General features: G+C 39.8%; 1 protein-coding gene across 2 annotated transcripts in view; it reads right to left on the bottom strand.

Annotated features, from left to right (window-relative positions):
• OTUD7A (OTU deubiquitinase 7A) overlaps positions 1-25,849 on the bottom strand; it is a 136,056-nt gene that overhangs the window by 30,374 nt on the left and 79,833 nt on the right. For both annotated transcript variants that reach the window (XM_048956805.1, XM_048956804.1), the window contains exons 7-12: positions 24,340-24,558; positions 14,016-14,117; positions 12,027-12,154; positions 11,547-11,659; positions 6,806-6,933; positions 5,025-5,174 (exon numbers count right to left, since the gene is read on the bottom strand). In XM_048956805.1, coding sequence (XP_048812762.1) covers positions 5,025-5,174; positions 6,806-6,933; positions 11,547-11,659; positions 12,027-12,154; positions 14,016-14,117; positions 24,340-24,558 — 840 coding nt within the window. The remainder of the gene's footprint in view (positions 1-5,024; positions 5,175-6,805; positions 6,934-11,546; positions 11,660-12,026; positions 12,155-14,015; positions 14,118-24,339; positions 24,559-25,849) is intronic.

Here is a 25,849-nt window from a genome sequence, read left to right on the forward strand (position 1 = left end):
AAGAATTAAGTTTTCTGTGCCACAGCCCTTAAGGACTATACCTACGTAGCTATTCCAGCAAAGTCAAGAAGCAAAGAATACAGAGAAATCATGCAGCAACATGGTGGTGAATTACTGCAAGTTTGTGGCATTTATTGGTTATGTGTTGATTACTGCATTTCTTGCAGTTCAGAAAATATGCTATCAAACAAAGACAGAGCAGCTTTGGCTAAGTGTTACTCTTAGCAGAATGCAGGAAATGTAAACTGCATTTTTATTAACATTGTTAAGTTGGTATTAGATTCAGATAGCTTGACAACTGCTGAAAATATGCTTATTTTTCATCTTATCTGAAGGTCTGGTAACGGTCAAAACTCTTGAATTTCGTGGAAATGTTGCCCCCTACTGCCTGTAGAAGGTAATTCCTGAAATATTTCCCCCTTTCTAACAGCAAATACAGTACAGAACAGCTAGAGACTGATCAGCTTCAAGTGCTGATTGCCTATACAATATCTCTATTATTACCTGGAGAAATACTCTTCAGGTTAGAGTATAAATACTGTGCCTGGCTATAAGAGATGCTTCTTTTAAGAAGTCGGAGCTCAAAGGTCTCAGTCTTCTGACAGTTCAAAATCTGGCCACGTACAGCGGTGCCTTTGCCATCCTGTTCTGACCCTCACAATTGCCCTCTCCCTTCCACCATACCAAAGCTGCCAACACCTCTGTGTTGGCAAGATACAAGAGCATCCGTGTGCCAATCTATTTCCTGTCACAGCATCTGAAGAACAAGCACGATGCTGTTAGCTGCCAGCAGTCTCTAACAGCAACCAGTTTTGCAGCTGAATGCCAAAGCATTCCCTTCGCGCCAGATTGAATGCCAAGTGTTCTCTGCTGCTTCATAGAATTGACGCTTGTGTATTCCAGACCCTGCAGTAAAACATGTAAAGCCAGATCATACAAAATAAATACTATTATTATATTACGGAGGCATGTTCTACAGGAAGACAACTCTGCAATTTCTAATAGACATGCGTAGAACCTGGTAACTTAATGGTATGGAGAATGTAAGAATTAGCTCTGCAGGCTTCAATTTCTCACAGGGCATTTCACATCATTCATCAGTGTAATGTTTAGAAAATGGCTCCAATGTGAAAAGCTTTTTTAGAGCTCTTCTACAGATTGAGTTGGAAGGCTGCTGCACTGTCCCGGTGTGTAATGCAAAGGCTGGAGCCATTGCCCAGCATCTCCTTGCAGATCCCTGGAATATCTTTGTGCTACTGAAGGCTCAGCAAGTTGGCTGGATTCATTTTCTCACTGGATATCCAACTTACAGATCAACTTTTTTTTTTCTTTTTTTTTTTTTTTTCTTTTTTGTGTTATGATTCTGTTTCCACCAACATTAAGGCTGCCACGTGCAACATGCAGTGCTGCCCATATCATGCAATCTCACTTAAAAAAAAAAAACAACAAAAAACTCAGTTCCTTCCAAGAAGAAGGACTCAATTGGATGTCAGAATCTTTCATGAAAATGTTTATAATAAAATCTGTCCTTCAACAGTTTTTCCTCGTTTCAACATAGCGATGAACAGCTTTCTCTCTGTTGACAACTGCACAGCTGCAGCGTGCTCGCTGTCCCATAACCATGGGAAATACCAAAACACATCCAAAATCAGATGGAATGCATGCAGTGTTAGGGAACTGAATGTAAGATATTCAGTTGCCTCTAACCCACTCTCTGGGAAGAAGAACTAAAAGAAATTCACTCAGGAGATCTCAAAAACCACATGTTCCACATTTATGAGTACATACATTCATTAGGGATTTAAAACACCTCTGCAGTCACCAGCAAAAAAACGTGGAGGACTCACAGCTAATGTCAAGCTCCTCTTCACTGGATTCTTCTAAAGCCACATCACATCTTTAGCAAAAAACACTCTTCCCTTCTCCACCAAAGGAGCGAAGACAGACATGAGCTCATCTGAGCTCTGCCTTGTCTTGATCTGCTTACTATTAGCTTTGAATTTCATGAACTGGAAGCTTAAGTGGACAAGATTTATCCACAGCAGGCTGGAGTTAGAAGTTTGATTTGAGACTGGAAAGCCACACACGTACCCCTCTTTCTGTGCTGGGTGTCAGCACAGCAATCTGTAGATGACAGCTGGATTAATTCATTTTATACCCATACTTACATAAACTTAAATGAGCTATGTAGCTTAATGATTTTTTAAAATGTGGAGCTTCAGCAATAATGGTCATTTAAACCTATCATCAAAATATTCCATTTTTCATAGGAAGTACCAGAAAAACAAAATGGCTTATAGAAGTGTAAACCATCTTAAAGCAACAACAGTGCTCAAGTATTAGACTTTCACTACATTAATTATGCTCCAGCACTACGGAAGACACAGAAGTAAAGAGCACCACCCCTTTGTACAGACCGCCAAATGGTGACTCAGGTGACTATTTGTTCTCAGAAGAACGTGGTAGCAATGAAATCAGGAGCCTGAATGCTTACAGTCTACCTACTTAGGAGTCTATGTTCCTTCAAACATGTATTTAAATCCATCTAACTGGCTTCCAACCAGACGCAAGCTCTAGAACTACTGGCTTAGCATTTCACAACATAGCAGTAGTGTAAACTGTTATAATACATATGGAGAATGTCCTAACATCAAAATCTCATGGCAATCTAAATGGCCAATTGTGTAAATATTAGGTCTGGGAGCAACTAAATTACCATTTCACAAAATTTCTAAATATTTTCTTTGACTTTGAATTTATTAGGCTTTTCCCATGATTTTATTAAAATGGCCTGTGTTAATGCTGCTGGGGGTTGTTTTTGCTTCTGTTTTAGGTTTAGGGGATGTTTTTCCTTTATTTATTTTTGTTTTATCAACTGTAAACTCTCAGTGCTAGGTACTGTTTTGTATGTGCATGAGACACTTGGGGAAGAATAGAAAGGGAAAAGAAATAACTGGGTGGACATGTCTCCCTTTAATCCAATACATATCCAGTGAAGCTTCCACACAGGCGATTATGCTAATTGTTGAGGTAGAGCTGACTACTGGAGTGTTCACCTTTGAGATTTAGCAAAAACTGAGTAGCTGATCTGCATAAAACCAATGCAGCAGGACTAAATTAGATACAAAAGAAATTTCAGAAAGGACAACTCCTAGCAAAGCAGCAAAGATGAGTGAACAGTCTTATCCGTAATACTTTGGAAGCATTTTGACTGAAGTCTAAATTTTTTAAAGTAAAGCTTTTACTAATTTGACAATTTTGCATGTATTATATATATATATATATATATATATATATATATATAAAAGTGTTTGTGTACCTACATATGGCATATGAATATATATTTACCTGTGTGTACAGGGGTGCATCTTTGTCAGGAACAAGCCTCAGTGAAGGGCAAAGGGTGTGATTCAGTATGGCTACTTGATTTGAATAATTACCAGCAAAGTAACTTTCAGTATGACAATGCCTAATTTGATCCAAAACTAATAATTAAAAAAAATATATATAAGTAATTAGATCACAAACAGAATCCTTGAGAACATAAATATACAGTAATCAAAATAGCTGTTGTATGACGATAATGCTCTACAAACACTAGTAGAAATGCTTTTTTTCCTTCATTGGTTTTGTTGTTGCTTTTTTTTCTTTCTGCTCTTACATCAGTTCTTCACTGACAACACCAAGCAGTGTTACTCATTGACCAAACACTGGGAGTAAGAGAGCAACTAATACAGCAAAAATTTTATTGTAGCCTTGTGGACCACAACACTAGCAATAATCCAGCTATGTAGGATATAGGTTCAGTGCCAACGGGGAAGAATCAAATATTAACATGCTCTAAATCACTTAAGGTTTTCTGTTGACATTTCTATCACTTATTCTGCAAGTAGCTGCAGCTAAGTCAGACTCGCAGTATGAAGATATTAACTTCTGTAGTTAGACACATATCCAGGTAAGCAATGAAAGGATGCAAGAGAATGACACAGAGCTGAGCAAGGGGAGGTTCAAGCTGGACATCTGGAATGGCTTCTTTACCATAAGGTGGTCAAACACTGGTCCAGGCTTACCAGAGAGGTGGTTGGTGCCCCATGTTTGTCAGCATTCAAGAGGCATTTGGGTAAGGCCCTCCACGATATGCTTTAGCTTTAGATTAGTCCTGAAAAGGTCAGGAAGTTAGGAGATCTCTGAAGACCCCTTCCAGGTGAACTATTCCACTATGTTCTGTGATACAGTGAGAGATGGATTCCCTACGAGATACTGACTTTCTACTAATGAGGGAGAGCACCCAGACTGTTCCAAACAGCAGTCTGGCTTACGAAAATTCTCAGCACATCAAGCCCAGTAGTAGCTAGTTAACTACCCTGGATTTGGGTGCTGGGAAGCAAGAGAAGGGTAGGACGACCAAGTGCTGTATTACTTCTCACAGATATCTATTAGACAAAGAGGTCTTCAAGTTAAGGGCAGTTACAGCTACCTCCTGGGCTGCTTGCGCAGGAATTAATCCACTCCTGACATTCTTGTCAATTTTAATCCTGTATCCAAGAAGCTCAAACCTGACACACAAAAGTTTGTTCAGACTTTGTTGTCACTATTACAAAGTTAAACAGAAGATAAGGTATAAAAACATTTTCACTAGATGTTTTAAAATGGAAAAACAAGTACATTTAGTGTACTAGAAGAGGCCTTTCATTACCTAATTCACACTTAGCTTTCTAAATGCTTTACAAACCCTAATTAACACAGTCCTTCAAGAACTTAGAAGCACAGCAGATAACTACAATTACAGCTATTTATATATGTAAAAAGACACAGTGATAAAGCAAAGATTAGAATTGAATAGTTCTTGGCTCACAGTTTTGATTCCACACTAAGGTCTAGACTGTAAAAAATAAAATTTAGTGGATATTGCTTCCTTTCTGATAGATACATATGCTTACAGGTCTATGAAAGTACTTAGTGCATTGTGTTTAAAATATATTCCTGAGTTTTATGTTTATATATATTTTTGTGTTTATACATACCTTGCTCTCTCTGTTGATCTTTTTGTTCCATGGAAACAAGAGCAGAGAAATGTGCCTGATCATAGGCTAGAACCAGAGGTGAGCAATGGCATCTGTTAGGTAGAACTTCAAGTGGCAAATAAATTCCTCCAAATGGTATAGGTGCAAATGCTGCAATGACAAAATAAGATTACTTTTTTTCTTTTAACTATGAAAAAAGACACTAATGTTGCTTTTACTGTATGTAACAGCTGTGCTACACTGTTTTCAGAGCTCAAGGAGAAGAGCTCTGAAGTGGAGCAATCAATAGGGGAAACAGTCATAACAGCAGGTAAAATTTTATTATAAAAGTATCAGGAAATACACTAAGGGCAATAATGAAAACACTCCACCTTTACATAACTTTCCTTAGCCTGTTTACTAGTAAAGATATAAAAGTATTCTAACAAAATCTTGATGACTGTTACATGTTTAACATATCCGTAAGGACAAAGCACCAAAAGGATTGCCTCTTTATTTTTATTAATAATTTTTCTTTTTTAAATACTATTTATTAAATAATATTTTATTATATTGGCCCACAACGTCAGAGGTGCCTGTTGGTGGGATGGCAGCAGAGGGGCAGTCCAACAAAATAGAATCTGACATGGAAGTGCAGATGAAGCAAAGGTTTAGAATTGAATTCCTCCATGTGGAAGAACTGCACCTACTGACAATTCATTGACACTTACTGAATGTTTCTGGAACCCAAACAGTGGATGTGAGCACAGCGAGACAGTGGGTGGTACATTTCAGCCATGATAATAGCAATGTGAAATATAACCATGTTCTGGAAGGCCATGCACAGGTGTCACACCATGAAATGAAGACCGCCTCAATCAGCTATCAATGCCAATCAGTGGATTATAACCAGGGAACTGTGTATGGAGCTTAATATTGGCTTTAATATTTGGAAATGATGGTGGCAATTTACACTTGTGTCAGGAGTGTCCCATAAATGCTCACTTGGGAACAGAATGAATACCATATGCAGGTTTGTCAGGGATTATTAGATCAATATTAGGCTGGAAGTGACATTTTCCTCAATCTCATCATTACTGGTAGAGACACATGGTGTCACCACCGAGCTGGAGTCAAAACTTGCAAACCATGGAGTGCAGGCATAAGAATTTCTCACTGAAAAAAAGTTCAAAACACCCTTCAGTGGGTAAAGTGATATGCACCCTCTTCTGGGACAGGAAAGGGGTGATCCTTCTGCACTTCCAGAAACAACCAACCAACTCTGACTGCTACACTGCAACGGTGACTAAATGAAGGCTCTAACTTCCAGTCAGGCCAGAGATGATATGCTCTCTTTTGCAACACAACAACACCAGGCCTCATAGCAGTTTGAAGATTGTAGAGTACATCATCAGTCTTGGCTGAACTGTCCTACTGCACCCATCGTACAGTCTGGATTTGGCACCTTCTGACTTCAATCTGCTCAGGCCAATGAAAGATGGACTGCAAGGGGAACATTTTACAAGGAACATCATGGCAGCTGTGAATCAGGGGGTCTTCTCCACTGGTGCAGATTTTTATGAGTGCAGCATGCCAGCTCATGTCCATTGCTGGAGAAAATGCATAGCTAATGGTAGTGACTATGTTGGAAAACAGAGTTTTGTAGCTGAGAATTTACTCAATCAAATAGTGTTATCATACTCTTTGTAGCTGCTGCAGCTTCCATGAAAATAAATAGGAGGCATTCGTTTTGGAGTGACCGAGGTAAATAGGGGCATCAATTTCCATTGAAAAACTCTCACCTTCTCCACCAGAGTCTCGTAACATTGTGTCTGCTACTACAACAATAGGTCGTCTTAAAATGTGGGCCAAGACAAACACGTGGAACTCTTCTAAGCTCTCATACACTGGATCTTCTGAATTATCAACCCTGGAAGACACAGCATTTAAACTTCAGAAAACCAACCCAGTGGGGCAGCTATTTCCTCTTCCTTGTTACTCATACTCCTACTCTTCTGAAACACACATTCCAGTTACTGAAATAAACCAAGAGAAATTGGAAAGAAAAACATATTTTTGGGAATAAAGTAAGAGCTACAGAAAATGTTTTTACTTGCAGACACCACGCAGGCTTATTAGTCATCAAAATTCATTACTGAGATATTGTCTGGTAGCGTAGCTAGAACTGAAAAGGTAAATCTCAGGCAAACTGCTGGTGGACAACTGCTTCCAATCATAAAAACAGTCCTTTCACATGACAACATGGGCAGAGAGATTCTGCAATGGAAAGCTAAAAGTTCTTCTAGTTCCTCTAACCATAACATAGAAAGTTACCTTAGCAATATAAAAAACAACATCAGCCTGAGTAGGTGGAATTTAACTTGCAAAGTTGAGCAAAGCATTTTCCTCTGATCATTACCAAAACGTTTTTAAGATGGAAAAGAGTATCTGCTGAAATAACTGGAGATTCATTTTGCTATCGGTTTTCCCAGTGAGATAATTTTCACCTTCCTTTAGATTTCCAAAATCAGAATTCTAAGCATTTCATCTTGAATATATATAGATAATTGAAATAGATCAGCACATCTGGAGGTAAGATCATCCCTCCCACTTAAACATTTGCCTGAGGATGAGGTGAAAATTTTCATTTCTTTATTAGAGAATACAGAAGGAATATAAATCAGTACGTACTGGGGTGAGACACAGTGAACTAGTTTTATCAGGGGAGTTTCATGGTTCAGAAAACACATAGAAAAAAATCTATACAAGAATCCTACATGGTGGGGCAACTGAATGTGATAGTTGAACAATAAAACAGCACTGCAGAGAAGTTGTTCTTTTTTTCCTGTAAGTTGGCCTTTTAACAGGATCGATCCAATTACCATCTCCCTAATCTAGCTGGAGTGAGTAGACAGGTCATATTTCATTTGCAGATTAAAATATATGGTTTATTCAGGAGCATTCCATGGGTCTAAATAGGATTAACACCCAATCAGCTTCACAGTGAGCAAGTACTTTAAAATGAGGACAAAAAAGTGCTGTTCTTGGAAGGATTTCTTAAAAACTGACATAAAATGTAACTGGAAGCCAATTAGGGCACTTGAAGAGTTTTCTGCCTTTGTTGTTGTTTTTTTTTCTCTTCTCAAATTTTTGATACCACTATGTTTATCAGACATCATGGGACAAAATCTATTAAACTCATCTTCTTTACTCATCAGAAGTATGGAAATGCCTTCCAACATCTATTTCTTCCAGATAAGGGTACCGACTGGTAACATTTTACAGTTTGACAATACAATGTTTTGCATCCAAAATAGTCCCAAATTTTAAAGGTGGACAAAAAGAATAATTACCTTCTAAAAGAATTTGACAGATACAAGTACACACAGTATGGTGCAATTAAAAAAAAAGAAAAAGAGATTGAGCTATCCCAATCCTATCCATGATGCTTGAGGCAGTTTCTGCTCTAGTCATCATCTGATGTCTGAAAGGCACAAGCAATGAAAGAAAAGAAAGAGAATAACAGATTGTCTACTAGAAAAGATACCTGGATGTGAAAGGAATATCAGACAAGACTCACAGAATATACAGCAAGATTTGTTATATTTTCACTAGAAATTACAAAGCAAACCAGCACCTGTGAAATTCATCTACAGTCTAAACATCTATTCTCAACAGTATCACGAGTCAGAAATACAAATTCAACCACACAGTTGTATTTAAACCACCATGCATACAGAATCATAAAGGCTGGAAAGACCTCAATCATCAAGTCCAACCATCAACCCATCACCACCACGCCCAAAAAACATGTCCTTAAATGCCATATCTACACAACGTGGCACTTGAGTCATGACTGCTCCCCCACTGGGATGGGATGCCCTTGGCCACCAAACCCAAACAAAAGAAAAGACAACCAAGTTGGAGAAACATCTACATCAACGAGGAGATAAACTTCATTACACACTGGACCTCAGCTGGCCAACTACAACAGTGTATTTGAGGAACATCATCCCTCAAATAAGTTACCAAACAGTCACTACATACCAAAAACAATCACTGTCTTCATACTGAACCTAACAGGAAGAATTCTATACCACCACCTATGCAGGGGAAAGAGATGAAGTCTTCTCTCACAAGGTTTTAATGCCTGCAATAAACTTGTTTCAGACCAAATTTACTCCAACAAATAGGGAAGCACAATCATATAATACAATTTATCGACTAAGATCCTTAAATTCCTTAAGCTATTTGTTATCTTATTCATCTGAATAGTCTTATTTTCTCAATCTGTAAGAACTTCAAAAAGCCTTTTTCTTCCATATAGGGAAATGCAATTGCTAGGTTTGTTTTAAACATTTTTTTATGGAAAAGCTTACAAAACTTTTGACAGCAACAAGAGGGAAACAATGTAGAAGAGCATGTGCTAGTGATTGCTTGCTTGGAGTACATCACTGACTAGTAAACGTATTGGGATAACTCGCTCTCCCAAAAAGGTAACACAGATGAAAGCATTTTTTTCCAATATGTACCATAATGGTTTGGATCAGACCCAAAATACTGCATTAAGCAAAGGGGATTAAAAATTATATCTCAAGTTCTGCTTTTTATTTCTTACTCTTTAAAATCTCAAAACTTTTTTCTCAGGGAAAAACAAGCTTGATAAAGCATTCATTAGTCGTAAGAAACATCAGCTAGTATAAAAGATGCACCATTTGCAATACTGAACCTTTTTCTATTTGCATCTGTTAACTGCTCCATATACTGAAATATATGAAATAGTGAGAAAGGAACAGCACTCTTGTAACAGACAAACACATAAAATAATACTTGTTTTTAGGCATTACCTTTATTAAAAAAAGATCCAAACTAAATCCTCTGCAAGATGAGGGACTTCGATGGATGCAGCAGTTTGGTTATTTTCTTGAATTACTCTGAGTACCTAATCAAGTCTGAAAACCCAAATTACATATAGCTGAGATACTACCTTTGGAACATCCTGGTGCTGCTGCAGTAAATAAAATTCTAATGACACATGGAAAGACTACAGAAACCTTTTCTCTCTTCTTACCCATTTAAAATCACCTGACTTTTTTAACAAGATGCCAACATCATATAAGACAGCGAGCCAGAAGCTGACATGCATGTCTAAAAATGAGTATCATCCACTTTCAAAGTAAGTATGTTTCAAAATACATTTTGCTTCACGGAAATGAAACAATAATCTATTTTTTAAAAAAAAACATTTACAGAAGGATGTGCAAATCCACTTCAAAATAAGACTTTGCTTCACAGTTGATTTGAAGTTGATTTGCTTGAAGGATTTTACATGCTGGGAACAAAAAGGTAGGAGCAAGGTTTTTCAGTGTTCCCTTCATCTATTTCTCCAACATTCAAGCCTCAGAAAGAATATATTCTCAGAACAGAAATCTGTGAAAGTTTAGTGACAGTTGCTGGTCACCTTTACACGTACTTCAATCTCAGAAATATACTAAAATTTGTAGGTGAATGAAGCAGCATAATTCCTAAGCTTGTCACTGAATTCTTTTGAAGCACATACAACTTCTGATGCTTTTGCTAATCCTGACACCAAAGGAGAACGCTTCATCTATAATTCAAAGACTAATCTGCAAGCTCTCTTAATATAGTACCTAAAGTAGAGAATGTAATAAACTCCATCTCAAAAACACTGTTTTGATGTTCCTTTTTCTTTGCAGAGTCTCTGTTATTTTGAACACTGGATGCATTGCATGATTCTTTTAAAGGAAAAACGAACTGCTCCGTATTTATCCTTACTTCTTTCCAATTTGAAAAAGAAATGTGAACCATGGAAAAACAATTTAAATTTGTTCTCTATACAACAGTGTGTGGTATTGCCTTTTGAACTGTCTGGGAAATAAAGGTAAAGTCTGCCAAATGCAACATTTCATGACATCTCTGATTGGAACATAGTGAAACTATAAACTACATGAAGTTTGCAGAATTGAAGACAGAAGCTGGGAAAACTAGTGGTAAATGGCCAAGTTTAAGAGAAATGTGAATTGAACTGCATTAGAAGACTAAAGCATATAAACAGAAAAATATCTACAAACATGGAAAACAAACTGAGAAGTAAAATGAAAACCAATCAATTTAAAAAAAATTAAAATAGAAGAAACTGAAAACAATTACAGCTGATAATTTGATCATCATCCTCCTTCTGCATTAGATTTCCCTATCCCTGGTATCACATATTTAAAAGGAAAATGCAATATAATTTCAAATACAGTTTGAATTGTGCATACAGAATATATTGTACACAAAAAATATTTTTTTGAATATTTTATTTCTTCATTATGTTTTATGCTTTGCCAACTTACTTTTCACATACAGTTCTCTTCGGGGGAGTCAGTAGCTAGAGGAAAAAACGAACTGAGTACATAAACCTAAATATTCTTCATTACAAAAACTAGACAGAAAAACGAAAGCTCTTGCATTAAGGCTGGTTGATAGTCTTATACTTTGGAACAAATACACTGCCAGATACGCATACTCTGCACTCACCCACCACCAGTGCCTCCATTTTTGCTGAAATGCGTGCGAGGCTCACTTGATGCCAGCTTAAGCAGTTCATTCCACTCCCGCTCCCATTCTTCTTCTGTATACACTAAACCTGACTATGGGAGAGAATGAAACACATTTGTAGTTATGCTGGTAAAAAAAATTTGAGCAGAGCTCTGTAGTAGTATATGCAATTAACTTTTGAGCTTCTTACATGATACATTAATAGTTCAACATTCTTATTCAGATGAAAAGAATATTAATCTACTAGGAAGATCTAAGACACTAACTGTAAGAACTAACCGTGCATATTTATGCCCACAAAGCTACGAATACATTTCATTCTGAGGTTCACATTCTAAATACAAAGCTCTCTCCCCAGTGCAGAATGGAAAAAAAAGGAATCTGATAGCAAACGAAACTTTCACCAAGTTCAGAATTGTTCTTTCTATGCTAACAAGGTTGCCTTTAGACCATACAGACCTCCTTATTCTGCTGGGTCTGTTGCCATCTCCACCTTCTTTTCAGTGCTTCCCTTTCAGCTCCACTTCTCATCATAGTGTAGAGTGCTTTCCGTAGAACAAGATCCCGGTCATGAAATCCCCACATTCCTACAGTATCACAAGAAGGCACTCAATTTTAAAGAAACTTCATTAAAACAGATACAACAAGTACTAACATAATTAATATTGTCCTATGAAAAAAAGCAACATAGCTTATACATTATTTAAGACTTTTCTTGGCAAGAAATCTACCCATTATTTCTAATGTTTCCTTCCAAAAGGGTCAAAATACAGATAAAGCAGTGAACAATAAAAGGGAATTTTAACAAAGCTTAAACTTGGCCCAAAGAACGACAAGGATGTGAGCTGTTTCAGTATGTGCTCGCAGGTAACAAACTCTGCTGCAAGCAATGGAATATTCAGCACACAGGTTACTTCTAGTTACTAGTTCCAGCTGCCAGCAGAGCTTGCAGACACAAGAATACTAATGACAACTGCAGGCTCTTCTGTGCATCACAGATGATGATTCTGACGCCCACAGGCGTCCACTCTTACACAGCATGATGGCCAATTTCTTTTGGCTTCAACATCCAAACAAAAAGCATTCAAGATGATTGGAAGTCTAAAAATACAACCAGCCATAGGCTTGCAAGCTCCTTTTAAGATAGTTCACAGATCTTCGGAGAGTCAAGCAGTAACCATGACAAAAGAACAGAACACTCATTGAGACACATGCCCACAGACATCCAAGTTTCAGTTATATTATCAGCTGCTGGCATTAAATATGTATATTTCAAATTTTGCAAGTCAAAATACTTCCAGCATTTTTTGTAAATAATATACACTTCCTCTAAGCAAAAAAATAGAGTAGGCAAATATAAAAAGGATCCTTGGAAAAAATAATACATATATGTATCTTTTTACTATTATTTTCAAAAAGAACAGTTCCCTTCAAAATGATTAAAAATCCTAATGTTTTTCACAAAATTGCTTTTGGGAGGTCTGCTGGTACGAGATTTTAGTGATGGGAACAACAGAAGAACCTTCCCCATGATAGTTATGATACGGAGCAAACATCAAAGACTTTTGGATTCACAGGTTTCTATTTATTTGATATACTTTGAAAAAAGGCTTCACAGATCTTGTATTAATGATTAATTAACTGGAAACTACTTTTCATAGAATCATGGAATGCTTTGAATTGGAAGGGATCTTTAAAGGTCACCCAATCCAACTCCCCTGCAGTGAACAGTGTCATCTGCAGCTAGATCAAGTGCTCAGAGCCCCATGCAGCCTGACCCTGAATGTCACCAGGGACGAGGCATACCTCATCTCTCTGGGCAACCTGTGCCAGTATGTCATAACCCATACAGTGAAAAACTTCTTGCTCAGACCCAGTCTGAATCTTCTCTCTTTCAGTTTGAAACCATTTCTATTTGTCCTGTGACAACAGATACCACAAAAGAGTCTGTTCCCTCTCCTTCTCAAAAGCCCCCCTTCAGGCATTGAAATGCCATTCTCAGCTCTCCCTGAAGCTTTCCCTTCTCAAGGCTGAGTAGCCACAATTTGTCCAATTTTTAATTCACTCCAAAGTCTGTTTTCCATATAGTTGAAATCTTGAAGGAATGAGTAGAACTGTTTAACACAAGCCGGAGGACAACAAACACAACTCCATGCCCACAGTGAGAACAATCCCCTATATGTAAGGAAAATGCACACTGCTGTTTATGGAAAGGGTTTTTTGATATTGTTCCAATTATACTTGTGATATCACCTCACAAAATTTACACCTTCATCCCTCAAGACTGCCTACAACAATCAATTCTCTAAGTGAAGTTTGAAGAATGTTCTCCAGAACCAGACTTTAATGGAATTCTTTGCATTCCATTTGTTTCTGAGCTTTCACTAGGCACAGAGCAAACTCGTAAATATTTCTGGCAGAAGACTCCATGCACACATTCTTCCTTACCTAAAGAGGCAGCATGCAGGAGGCAGTTTCCATCACCTGTTGTGGCCAAGGGAAGAAGACGTTTGCAGCTTGTACACACTGTGGACCACCAGTTCAAACGACCTGAAAAGAAAGCATCCATTAAAATGACATAATGGGTACTAAAGGAAGGTGAGTACTGTGTAGAGTCACACGGTGATGATATGTAATGTTGAAGGCTATTTGAAACCGTCAGATTTAAATTAGAAAAAGAACCAACAATGTTACAATGATACCTTAAAAGGCAGTTTGCTGACATGTGCTTAGTTTCCTTAAGGAAAGTAGGCTAAAAAGAGGCTTTCTTTCACTTCTCCAGTAGACTGTACTTCCAGAAAACTGCCCATCTACAAAACTACTCACATACACTGATGTTCTTGAAATGTAATACTGAGCTGTGCATGTAGAAATAACTGTAGAAGTAAAACTGACCAAGTAAATGCTTCTTCTTGGGCTGATGCACCAGCAATACTGAGGTTACCGACCAGAATGCAAATCCAAAGTCATAAACTGAGATGGCACAGAAGTGTACAACTACGTATAACTGGCTACACATACCCAGCAGAGAGCTCCTGCTCAGTTTACCAGCTTATTTCATAATCAGAGATGTGTTTTTCCACAACATTACTGCATTCCATTTTAGTGTGAGAAAATACTTGCTGTTCATACTAGAACCAAATTACATAAACATGTATTCCAGAGAGGAAATGTATTCCAGAAAAGAGGAAATGAGTATCATTTTCTTGTAATTCTGATGGTTGTGACTCCAGCGCCTGACATATACTTGAAAGTCTGTTAAAAAATCTTAGCTAGGAAAATGCTCCTATTGTCTCAAATGCATTTATTTATATTTCTTTTAAATCAAAGCTTAATTTTTAACAGTCTGAAATCAAACGTTTTCATAACTTTAGGGATTTGTTTTCAGGAGTGTGAAACACAGGCAAAATATGCAGCTGCATTATATGCTTCATAAAAATTAGTTTTCAGGTTCAGGTTTAGTTGTTATACTGAGTAATGTTTAAGGAAAGCAATTAAAAAACCCCACTGTGTTTAGAGCACTTTTTGTAGCTGTTCTGCTGCCCACGTGATGTATTTGAGAGCCCATCAGCACAGCAGTTTGGGTGCTGCTGGTACCTCCCCTGCAGCCAAGCAGTTTCTCTGTCAGGCCACACCTTAACTGAACAAAGCAGAAGTATGGTAACAGAAATCAACCTGCTGCAGTAAAATGCTTAGAATTATGTAATTCCTTTCACCCAGATCTCATTTAAGATTATCACAACCTGAGCCAGCCTCCCTTGCAGAACTACACTGATTGCTGCAAGAGCCCTCAGTCTGCACATACCCTGCACACTGACCTCATTCCAGGCAGTAATGAGCAGCTGGGGTTACGAGATGCACAAAAGCCTCAAACGCTTTTATGAGTATATAAATTGTACACATTGATGAACTCTAAATGTCTAGGAGAAATTCAGAAGGCAATCACACAAATAGTAACAGGCACACTGCAGTAGCAGAGACCAAGGAATGCTGTCTTAATCTGGGTCTTCTGTTGTCATGGTTCTATGTTTTTTTGTTTTTGCTTTTGTTTTTTCGTTTTTGTTTTTTGTTTTTGGGTTTCAGTATTCCACATCAAAACATCATGTAGTGTACGGGGCATTAAAGTGTCACTGCCCAATCCCAGCTACCTATCCCTGTACATTACAGAAGTCACGGGATCTGGCCCTTCCGGGTGGGGGGGGGCGCTCTCTTGCTGCCTTGCAGTGGGTGCTGGAGGGTGCTTTCCTAGCCGTTCCAAGCTTTTCAGGTTTGAATCGGTCCCGGGAACTCTCTCTCTCTCATCTTGTCTGATTTATTAATCTCAATTGCAATTAAATTGTATCTATTGTGTTATCTTGTATTCCCATATTATAGTAAAATAAGTTTTCCTCCATAGATTGTTGCCGCTGTTCTTTTCCTCCCTTCCTTCCTTCCCATTTTTGTGGGACTGGGGTGGGGGGGGGGGGGGGGGGGAGGGCAGAGGCCTGTCACCCCTGTCACGGACATAGATTGATCTGGTCAAATCCGTGACAGATTTTTGGCGCCCAACGTGGGGCTCGACTGCTTTTTAGCTTTTTGAACGAATCTCTTTTTCTCTCTGCTCTTAGAGAGCTTCGTTAGGGAGCATTATCAGTAGTTCAGGTTTCTGTGCTGGAAAACCTGACCTTGAAAGATTAGGCGTACTGCCAGTGTTCTGGGATATTTGTAAACTTTGAGCACTACTTAGTCTGAGTAGTGCCTTCTTCTTTTCTTTTTTTTTTTTTTTTTTCCCCTCCTCTTGTTAGCTTCAATTCATTAACCCTTTTTTAGCAAGCACCAGCGATGAACCCACTCGTTATCGTGGGAGTGCTGGGTAAAGGATTAAAAGCAATGGTGTTAGTCACAACCTACTGGCCAATAATCCAGCTCATAATTATGTGTTGTGGAATTGCAACCATATATAGGTACCTAATGACACTGATGGAGACACCTATGTTTTACCTATTTGCAATGTGGTATGATTTGAACTTTGACATCTACATCCCAGAAGGAATGGCTAATTTCACAAACAACTACATCCCAGAAGGAATGGCTAATTTCACAAACAACTACATCCCAACTGGAATAGCTAATTTTACAAACAACACGATGTTCAGACCAGTCTCCGGGTTTTCTTCTCGGTTTGTCAAACGTTTTTTGAATCCTGAATTAATAGTCATGTTGGTGTGCATGTCATCAATTCTCCTGAATGTATTCTTTATTTGTAATAAGGGGAAGGAGTCTTCTCCAAAACTAGAGAATGATGACTGGCAGGGGATATGGAGAGGTTTAGGAAAGGTCTTAGAAGCATGGGGACCCGCAGTGTCATGGGATTTTACTCTTGAACACCTGTGGGATCCTGAGAAACTAAGCCAGTATTTGAGTCAGGGACTATGCGGCTTACATAAATCTAAGGAGGTACAACTTATTTGGGGTTTGGCTTGTGCTTACCGTGCCCTATATAATACCATTCGGGAGAGAGTTTCCGAGCTGAGGTTCAAGCCAAAGGGGAAAATCCCCAAGTCAAATCTAATCAATCACAGGAGACACCAGTAACAGTACCGGTTGCTCCTGTGGAGGGCAAGAAATGGAAACGAGTGTCTTCGCGTCTTGAACGAAAAAGAGAAGAAGAGGAGGAGGAGGAAGAAGATCCAGGCGAGGGGCCCTCCTCAGAACCACCACCACCACGAAAGGCAAAAGCGAAAACTAAGAGACATGCAGAAGAGAGTGATGAAGAGGAAGTCTCTATTACTACTCGCCGGCCTCTAAAGATGACTGAAATCCAAGGTTCAAGAAAGGAGTTCACACGGCGCCTGAATGAAAGTATTGTTTCCTGGTTGGTTCGCTGTTGGGACAGTGGGGCCCATAGCTTGTCTCTGGATGGTAATGAAGCTCGCCAACTAGGTGCCATTGCCAGAGATCCAGCTATTGACAGAGGAATTAGTCGATGTTCGGATGAGGCTGCCTCCCTCTGGGAACGAGTGTTAATAGCCGTGAAGGAAAAGTATCCCTTCAAAAATGGCTTGAAGATTGCAATGAAAAAATGGGATACAGTTGAAAAGGGTATCCAGTATTTGAGGGAAATAGGCGTGGTGGAAATGCTGTATGACCCTGACTTTGTTCCTAACCAACCACACCAAAACCGTGACCCTGAAAAGGTGAGGACAACGCCTGAGATATGGCAGAAAATCGTGACAACAGCACCGGACAAATATGCTGCTACACTAACGTCAGCATGTGACAGATACCAGGAACAACAGAGAACACCCTTAATTTATGAATTAATTGTTACGCTCCAAAACTACGAACAATTGCTGTCCCCAATTCATTCTGCCGTTGCTGCAATATCAAGAATGACGGAGCAAGTGTCTCAACTGATTAACCGTGACAAACCTGTAACAGTATCAGAGACGCTGGATGAAGATCAGGATAATCAAATAAGTCTAGCGAAGGAGGTGAAGAAGATGATGAAATTTTGGCAATCCCACCTAACTAAAGACAATGAACCTTCCTTCTTACGTGCACGATCAAAAATCTCAGCTGTTAGAGGCAGACGCTCTACGGCTCAAGTAAGGAATAATACACCGCGAATTACCTTATGGTATTACCTACGTGACCATGGAGAAGATATGGGGAAGTGGCACGGTCAACCTACTCCTGTACTACGAGCCCGGGTGAAAGAATTACAAGGCAGATCTACCACCAGTGCAGTTGCTCCAGTTACCACAGGTAATGAATAGAGGGGCCCTGCCCTCAGTCAGGGGGGGGAAAGGGATAATAGAGTATATTGGACTGTGTGGATTCGATGGCCTGGCACATCAGAACCACTGAAATATAAGGCCCTGGTGGACACTGGTGCACAGTGCACTCTGATGCCCTCGAGTCATGAAGGGACAGAATCAATCCATATTTCTGGAGTGACCGGGGGCTCTCAAGAATTGACTGTGTTGGAGGCCGAGATAAGCCTCACTGGTAAAGACTGGCAAAAACATCCTATTGTGACGGGCCCAGGGGCTCCATGTATACTAGGTATTGATTATCTCAGAAGGGGGCATTTCAAGGATCCTAAGGGGTATCGATGGGCCTTTGGAATAGCTGCTGTGGACACAGACAACATTAAGCAGCTGTCTGTTTTGCCTGGCCTGTCAGAAGATCCATCTGTTGTGGGGCTGCTGCGAGTAAAAGAGCAACAGGTACCGATTGCTACAAAAGTGGTGCACAGGCGTCAGTACCGCACCAACAGGGATTCTTTGCTCCCCATCCATAAGTTAATTCGTCAACTAGAGAGCCAGGGAGTGATCAGCAAAACTCACTCGCCTTTTAACAGCCCCATATGGCCAGTGCGTAAAGCCAGTGGAGAATGGAGGCTGACGGTGGACTACCGTGGCCTGAATGAAGTCACACCCCCACTGAGTGCTGCTGTGCCGGACATGTTAGAACTCCAGTATGAACTGGAGTCAAAAGCGGCCAAATGGTATGCCACCATTGACATTGCTAATGCCTTCTTTTCCATCCCTTTGGCCAAAGAATGTAAGCCACAGTTTGCTTTCACATGGAGGGGCATTCAGTATACCTGGAACCGTTTGCCCCAGGGGTGGAAACACAGCCCGACCATCTGCCATGGGTTGATTCAAACTGTATTGGAACAGGGCAGTGCTCCTGAGCACCTGCAGTACATTGATGACATCATTGTGTGGGGCGATACAGCACAAGAAGTCTTCACAAAAGGAGAGAGGATGATCCAAATTCTTCTGAGTGCTGGTTTTGCTATTAAGCGAAGCAAAGTGAAAGGACCTGCCCAGGAGATTCAGTTCCTAGGTATAAAGTGGCAAGATGGCCGTCGTCACATTCCGACAGACGTGATCGACAAAATCACTGCTATGTCTCCACCCACTAGCAAAAGAGAGACACAATCTTTTCTGGGTGCAGTGGGCTTTTGGAGAATGCATGTTCCAAACTACAGCCTCATTGTAAGCCCCCTTTATTATGTGACGCGAATGAGAAATGAGTTTACATGGGGCCCTGAGCAGCAGCAGGCTTTTGAACAGATTAAACAGGAGATAGCCCGTGCCGTGGCCCTAGGACCAGTACGAACGGGACAGGGTATAAAGAACATCCTCTACACTGCTGCTGGAGAGAACGGTCCCACTTGGAGTTTGTGGCAAAGAGCCTCAGGAGAAACCCGAGGCCGACCCCTGGGATTCTGGAGTCGGGCATACAGAGGGTCTGAAGAGCACTACACTCCAACTGAGAAGGAGATCTTAGCCGCTTATGAAGGGGTTCGGGCTGCTTCCGAAGTAGTCGGTACTGAAACACAGCTCCTTCTGGCACCTCGACTGCCAGTGCTGAACTGGATGTTTAAAGGAAAGGTTCCCTCCACCCATCATGCTACTGATGCCACTTGGAGTAAGTGGATTGCACTGATTACACAACGAGCACGGATGGGGAACCTCAGCCGTCCAGGAATCCTAGAAGTCATCATGGACTGGCCTGAAGGTAAAAAGTTTGGAACACCGCCAGCAGAAGAAGTATCACGTGCTAAAGAAGCCCCACCATACAATGAACTACCAGAGAATGAAAAGAAATATGCCCTGTTCACAGATGGATCGTGTCGTATTGTGGGAAAGCATCGCAGATGGAAATCTGCTGTGTGGAGCCCCACACGACGAGTTGCAGAGGCCACTGAAGGGAAAGGCGAATCAAGCCAATTTGCAGAGGTAAAGGCTGTCCAACTGGCCTTAGATGTCGCTGAACGGGAGAGGTGGCCAATGCTCTATCTTTACACTGACTCATGGATGGTAGCAAATGCCTTATGGGGGTGGTTACAGCAGTGGGAGCAAAATAACTGGCAAAGAAGGGGTAAACCTATTTGGGCTGCTGAACTGTGGAAAGACATTGCTGCCCGAACAAAGAATATGATTGTAAAGGTGCGCCATGTAGATGCTCATGTGCCCAAGAGTCGGGCTACTGAAGAACAGCAAAATAACCATCAGGTAGACCGAGCTGCCAGAATTGAGGTGGCTCAAATAGACCTGGACTGGCAGAACAAGGGTGAATTATTTCTGGCTCGGTGGGCCCATGAGACCTCAGGTCATCAAGGGAGAGATGCAACATACAAATGGGCTAGAGACCGAGGGGTGGACTTAACTATGGATGCCATTGCACAGGTTATTCATAACTGTGAAACATGTGCCATCATCAAACAAGCCAAGAGGATGAAACCTCTGTGGGAGGAAGGGCGATGGCAAAAGTACAAATATGGGGAGGCATGGCAGGTTGATTATATCACCTTGCCACGATCTCGCAATGGTAAGCATTATGTGCTTACTATGGTGGAGGCAACCACTGGGTGGCTTGAAACATATGCAGTACCCCATGCTACCGCCCGAAACACCATACTGGGTCTCGAGAAACAAGTCCTGTGGCGACATGGCACCCCAGAAAGGATTGAGTCAGATAATGGGACTCATTTCAAAAATTCTCTTGTAAATACTTGGGCCAAAGATCATGGCATCGAGTGGATTTACCATATTCCCTATCATGCACCAGCCTCTGGTAAAATTGAACGATACAATGGATTGTTAAAAACGATGCTAAAAGCACTGGGTGGCGGAACATTTAAGCACTGGGAGAAGCATTTGGCAGAAGCCACCTGGTTAGTCAATACCAGAGGATCTATTAATCGTGATGGTCCTAATCAATCCAGTTCACTACATACCGTACAGGGAGATAAAGTCCCTGTTGTACATGTAAAGAACATGTTAGGAAAGGCAGTTTGGGTTCTTCCAGCTTCTGGAAAGGGCAAACCTCTCCGTGGTACAGTTTTTGCCCAGGGACCAGGATCCACTTGGTGGGTAATGCAGAAGAATGGGGATGTCCAGTGTGTACCACAAGGAAACTTGATGCCGGGGGAGTGCAGTTACTAATTCTATGTATATGTATATAGCCATGTGTGCATTTTAATCATTTTTTGTTTGTTTGTATATATGTATATATATTTTAAGCATGATGTAACGATGTAGAATAAGGGGTGGAATGTCATGGTTCTATGTTTTTTTGTTTTTGCTTTTGTTTTTTCGTTTTTGTTTTTTGTTTTTGGGTTTCAGTATTCCACATCAAAACATCATGTAGTGTACGGGGCATTAAAGTGTCACTGCCCAATCCCAGCTACCTATCCCTGTACATTACAGAAGTCACGGGATCTGGCCCTTCCGGGTGGGGGGGGCGCTCTCTTGCTGCCTTGCAGTGGGTGCTGGAGGGTGCTTTCCTAGCCGTTCCAAGCTTTTCAGGTTTGAATCGGTCCCGGGAACTCTCTCTCTCTCATCTTGTCTGATTTATTAATCTCAATTGCAATTAAATTGTATCTATTGTGTTATCTTGTATTCCCATATTATAGTAAAATAAGTTTTCCTCCATAGATTGTTGCCGCTGTTCTTTTCCTCCCTTCCTTCCTTCCCATTTTTGTGGGACTGGGGTGGGGGGGGGGGGGGGGGGGAGGGCAGAGGCCTGTCACCCCTGTCACGGACATAGATTGATCTGGTCAAATCCGTGACATCTGTTTACGATCTGACAGCATTTTTGAGTGAAACAGGAGTTTCTCTATAGGTAGGAAGCAACCTGAACAACCTTTCACATAAAGATATAATGGCAGCAAGTGCTTAAGTATGTAGAAACAGAATTTAAATCCTTTTAAAGACATCCATCTCATTTGGGGATGTCAAACAAAATGTGCTACAGCCTTTTTTTTTTTTTTTTTTTTTTTTTTAGCATTTTTGCACCCCCAATCTATGGTGGTTTTGTTGTTGTTGTTGTTTTTTTAGCAGTAATCTGCTGCTCCTTCTCTTGCCTAATCAGCTTTTTTTTTTTTTTTTTCCTCCTCCTATTGAAATTTATGCCCTTAAACCAGAACTCAAGCACACACCTCTCCTCCCTTAACAGTATCTCAGCTACTGAAATGACAGTCTTCCTCTTTTTCTTGTTAAAATAAGATCACAGTCGTTTGCAGGGAATACATCTTATCCACCAATGTTTTGATGTCACTGACCAAAGTGCAGTCAAACTGGGCCCTCTGTTGGTCAGAGACAATAAAACGTGTGATGCTAAGTGACACCTATTAATTCATGCTTCTCATTTCAGACAACACGTGTACGATGGCAGGCAATACAGGGAAACTGAGCATTTGTGGTCAGACAACAGGTCACTTTATATGACAACACTTGACATGAAAACACAGGTGTGCTTTGTTTTTTTGTTTTGAGGTGGTTTTTTTGTTTTTTTTGTTTTTTTGTTTGTTTGTTTGTTTTTTTGTTTTTTTTTTTAATTAAGTATCTGCTGTTTGATCTGTTAAACTCATTTCAACTGAAGAATTCTTTCTCCAGAAAGTTTTAGGGTCACGACAGCCTCCTCTTCAGATACCAGGGGCTCCAGGCACAAAGAAACCTTCACAAAGCAAGTAGTAATGGGGGGACCAGCAGTCTTCACTAAGAGAAGTGCCAGGAACAAAACAGTTACTGGTTGTTTCCACTGCCGTAATATTTTATTAAAAAGCAAATTAGCTTTCCTAGTGTGAGTCAAGGTATTGCCCTGATTCAAGTAACATGAAGAAATGAATAAATGATTAATTCTAACTGTCAGAGAGGTCTGAGAGGAATACTCAGAAGCAGGAAATTCTAAGCAGGTTTCCATGGTATAATCCTGTAAGCATGTCTTTTTGCCACTTGCAATGATTTTGGACACACGTGAATGAGAGATAGGACTGCTGCTCTCTACCTCCTTACTCATCTTTTCTGCATTAAATGACTGAGCTGCTTACGAAGCAAATCCTGGACTGCATTTTAGAGTCTAAGGTTTTGAGGCAAACCAGCACTGACTGCTGGCTCCAGACCAGCACCCTAACTCTACGTTTTCTATCTCCTTTTGTTCTGTATTAGTAAAGCCCGTTCTTCCATTTCCTGCATGCAAGCTACATCCTCGCTGGTATCTCAGTCCTACCACACCCTTCCATATGAGATTTATTTTTTGGACCAATGCATCTGTCCCTGTATCTCCCACTCCCTGAAGTACACCATGCACATCCACTCTCTGATCTGTGGTTTCTCTGCAAGTTTCACTCTTCCAGGCTCAGGCTTATTTAAACACACAACCTTTTAAGTCAATATCTCAGTACACTGAGCCCATACAGATGGGTTCATTTCATGGTTCATTAATAAACTTTGTTTCATCAGGTAAAGATAATAATTTCAAATATGTTTCTCCATATCTATCCAAATTAAAACTTTAACTTAAAATGTTAAACTACTAATAAATATGAATTAATATAAAAAATAACTTTTCATGTTAGTAATGAACTATCACTTTCACAATCTTCAGTTTCTTATTACAAAAACAATAATCAATGTACAAGTTGCATATTTAAAAATATTCTCAAGCTACAACAGATCTTGAAGAGGTTTCCTTTGTTAGTTTGCAATTGTTAACTGCAATGACACTTCCTCACAAGCATTAGAAGCACCAACATGACTCCTCCATCAGTCTTCCATTCCTTCCTTCTGCATTATCTTTGAATTATTAGACAAATTTGACAGTATATAAAGTTTTAAGAGAGGATGAGGACATGCAACATTCTGCAAAGCACAGTATTTCCTCTGGCATTTTTTTTTCCTGTGCAAGACACCCAAATTCCAAAAATGAAGCATCATTAAAAACAGCAAAATATCAGATAACCCAACCACTGCCATGTGAAGTCCATACCCACCTGCTTGCTCCAAAGCAACCATTGTTGCCTGCTCAATTAAGTCACGTTCAATGAAGCTTCTGAAATCTTCGCTGTACACACTAAGGTCTGGTAGCTGGAATGTGTAGATGGGCATCTCCAAAGGAAATTGTTCATTGCTGCATTCATTTGCTACATGTGATCGAGCAAGAGAGACTATGGCTGAGCTGGCATGAGAAATGCCTCTGGAAAGCCGCTTTTCTGTAGAGAAGCCAAAGAGATTATAGACTGTAAGAATACACTGAAAAGCATCCAACATCGACAGTCTGGTGAAAGTCTTTTCACTTTGGAATGTATTCTGCTTCTTTAATATTTTTGGGGGTTTATTTCTCCATACTGAATGATTGCTTAGTTCTCATTATGGATTCCCTATGGGGAATTATAGATGAACTGCACTCTCCTTTTTTCAAAACAGATTAATAGTAAAGAAATGGCATGAAAGAAAAGCGTTTTATTTTCAAGAAGTTCAAAAGTTATTCTTATGTTTCTAGAGATGCATTACAAGAAACAATTACTGATGGACTTACAATGATCAATTATTGCTTTGAACTCTTAAATTAGGTTGACTTGTGAATCAAAAGATACAATATTCTGCAATCACTCCATATCGAATGCCATACTGTTTAATTTCAGAGCAATCCACCTGGACACAATTTTATCATCACTGTGATGAAAGTCAGACAAACTCAGTTTTTAGGCACGAGCATTTTTTAAAATCCTGATCCAAGGATCAATCCACAGTTCAAAACAAGCAATGACAATAGCAAGTCTGGTATAGAAGTATGTATTGTTTTAACTAAAATGATAGATTTCACTTCTCTGTTGACAAATGCCATAAACAAAACAGTCAATAATGGACTGACAAAGCAAAATAAGCATTAGAATCTTAAGAACAGAACAAATTACTACCATGTCATTTTACTTTTCTGTACATGTTCTCAGTATCAGCAAACAGGTAAGAGAAAAATTAATCACTAATACTCTACAAGTGTTAAAAACCGTAAATCGTTCAGTTCAAACTGATATATTTTTGAACTTAGAATACGGGAAAGTTACAAAAATTGAGAAAAACTGTGCATACCAGGAGTTCAGTAATACCAAAAGGGTTAGATCTGCTGATGTTGATAAAATGTTACAGGTAACAATTTTAAAGGGAACTGAAACAGTTATATCTCTGAAAGCAACTTCATTTTTCAAACAAAGACCAACTGTAATACACCTCTTGTTTTCGGCTGACATAACTGAAACTGCCTACATCAGTTTCAGAGCTTTAGTAAGCAATAGCTCTCTGATCGTGAAGGTCAGGAAGGATTTCAGTTACCCATGCAACATAACTTTTAGCCAGACTTATACCACAGAACCCACTGCAGAGACAAAACCATCAGACAGACATTTCAGTGTAAACTTGGTAGTATACTAAAATGGATTTTTACAGTGTGTTGAATCATAATAAGGATGAAAGCAACAGTTTTACCAACTACAGTGTGCTACT

This window comes from Lagopus muta, chromosome 10 (genome assembly GCF_023343835.1).
Source record: "Lagopus muta isolate bLagMut1 chromosome 10, bLagMut1 primary, whole genome shotgun sequence".
NCBI classification, from domain to species: Eukaryota; Metazoa; Chordata; class Aves; order Galliformes; family Phasianidae; genus Lagopus; species Lagopus muta.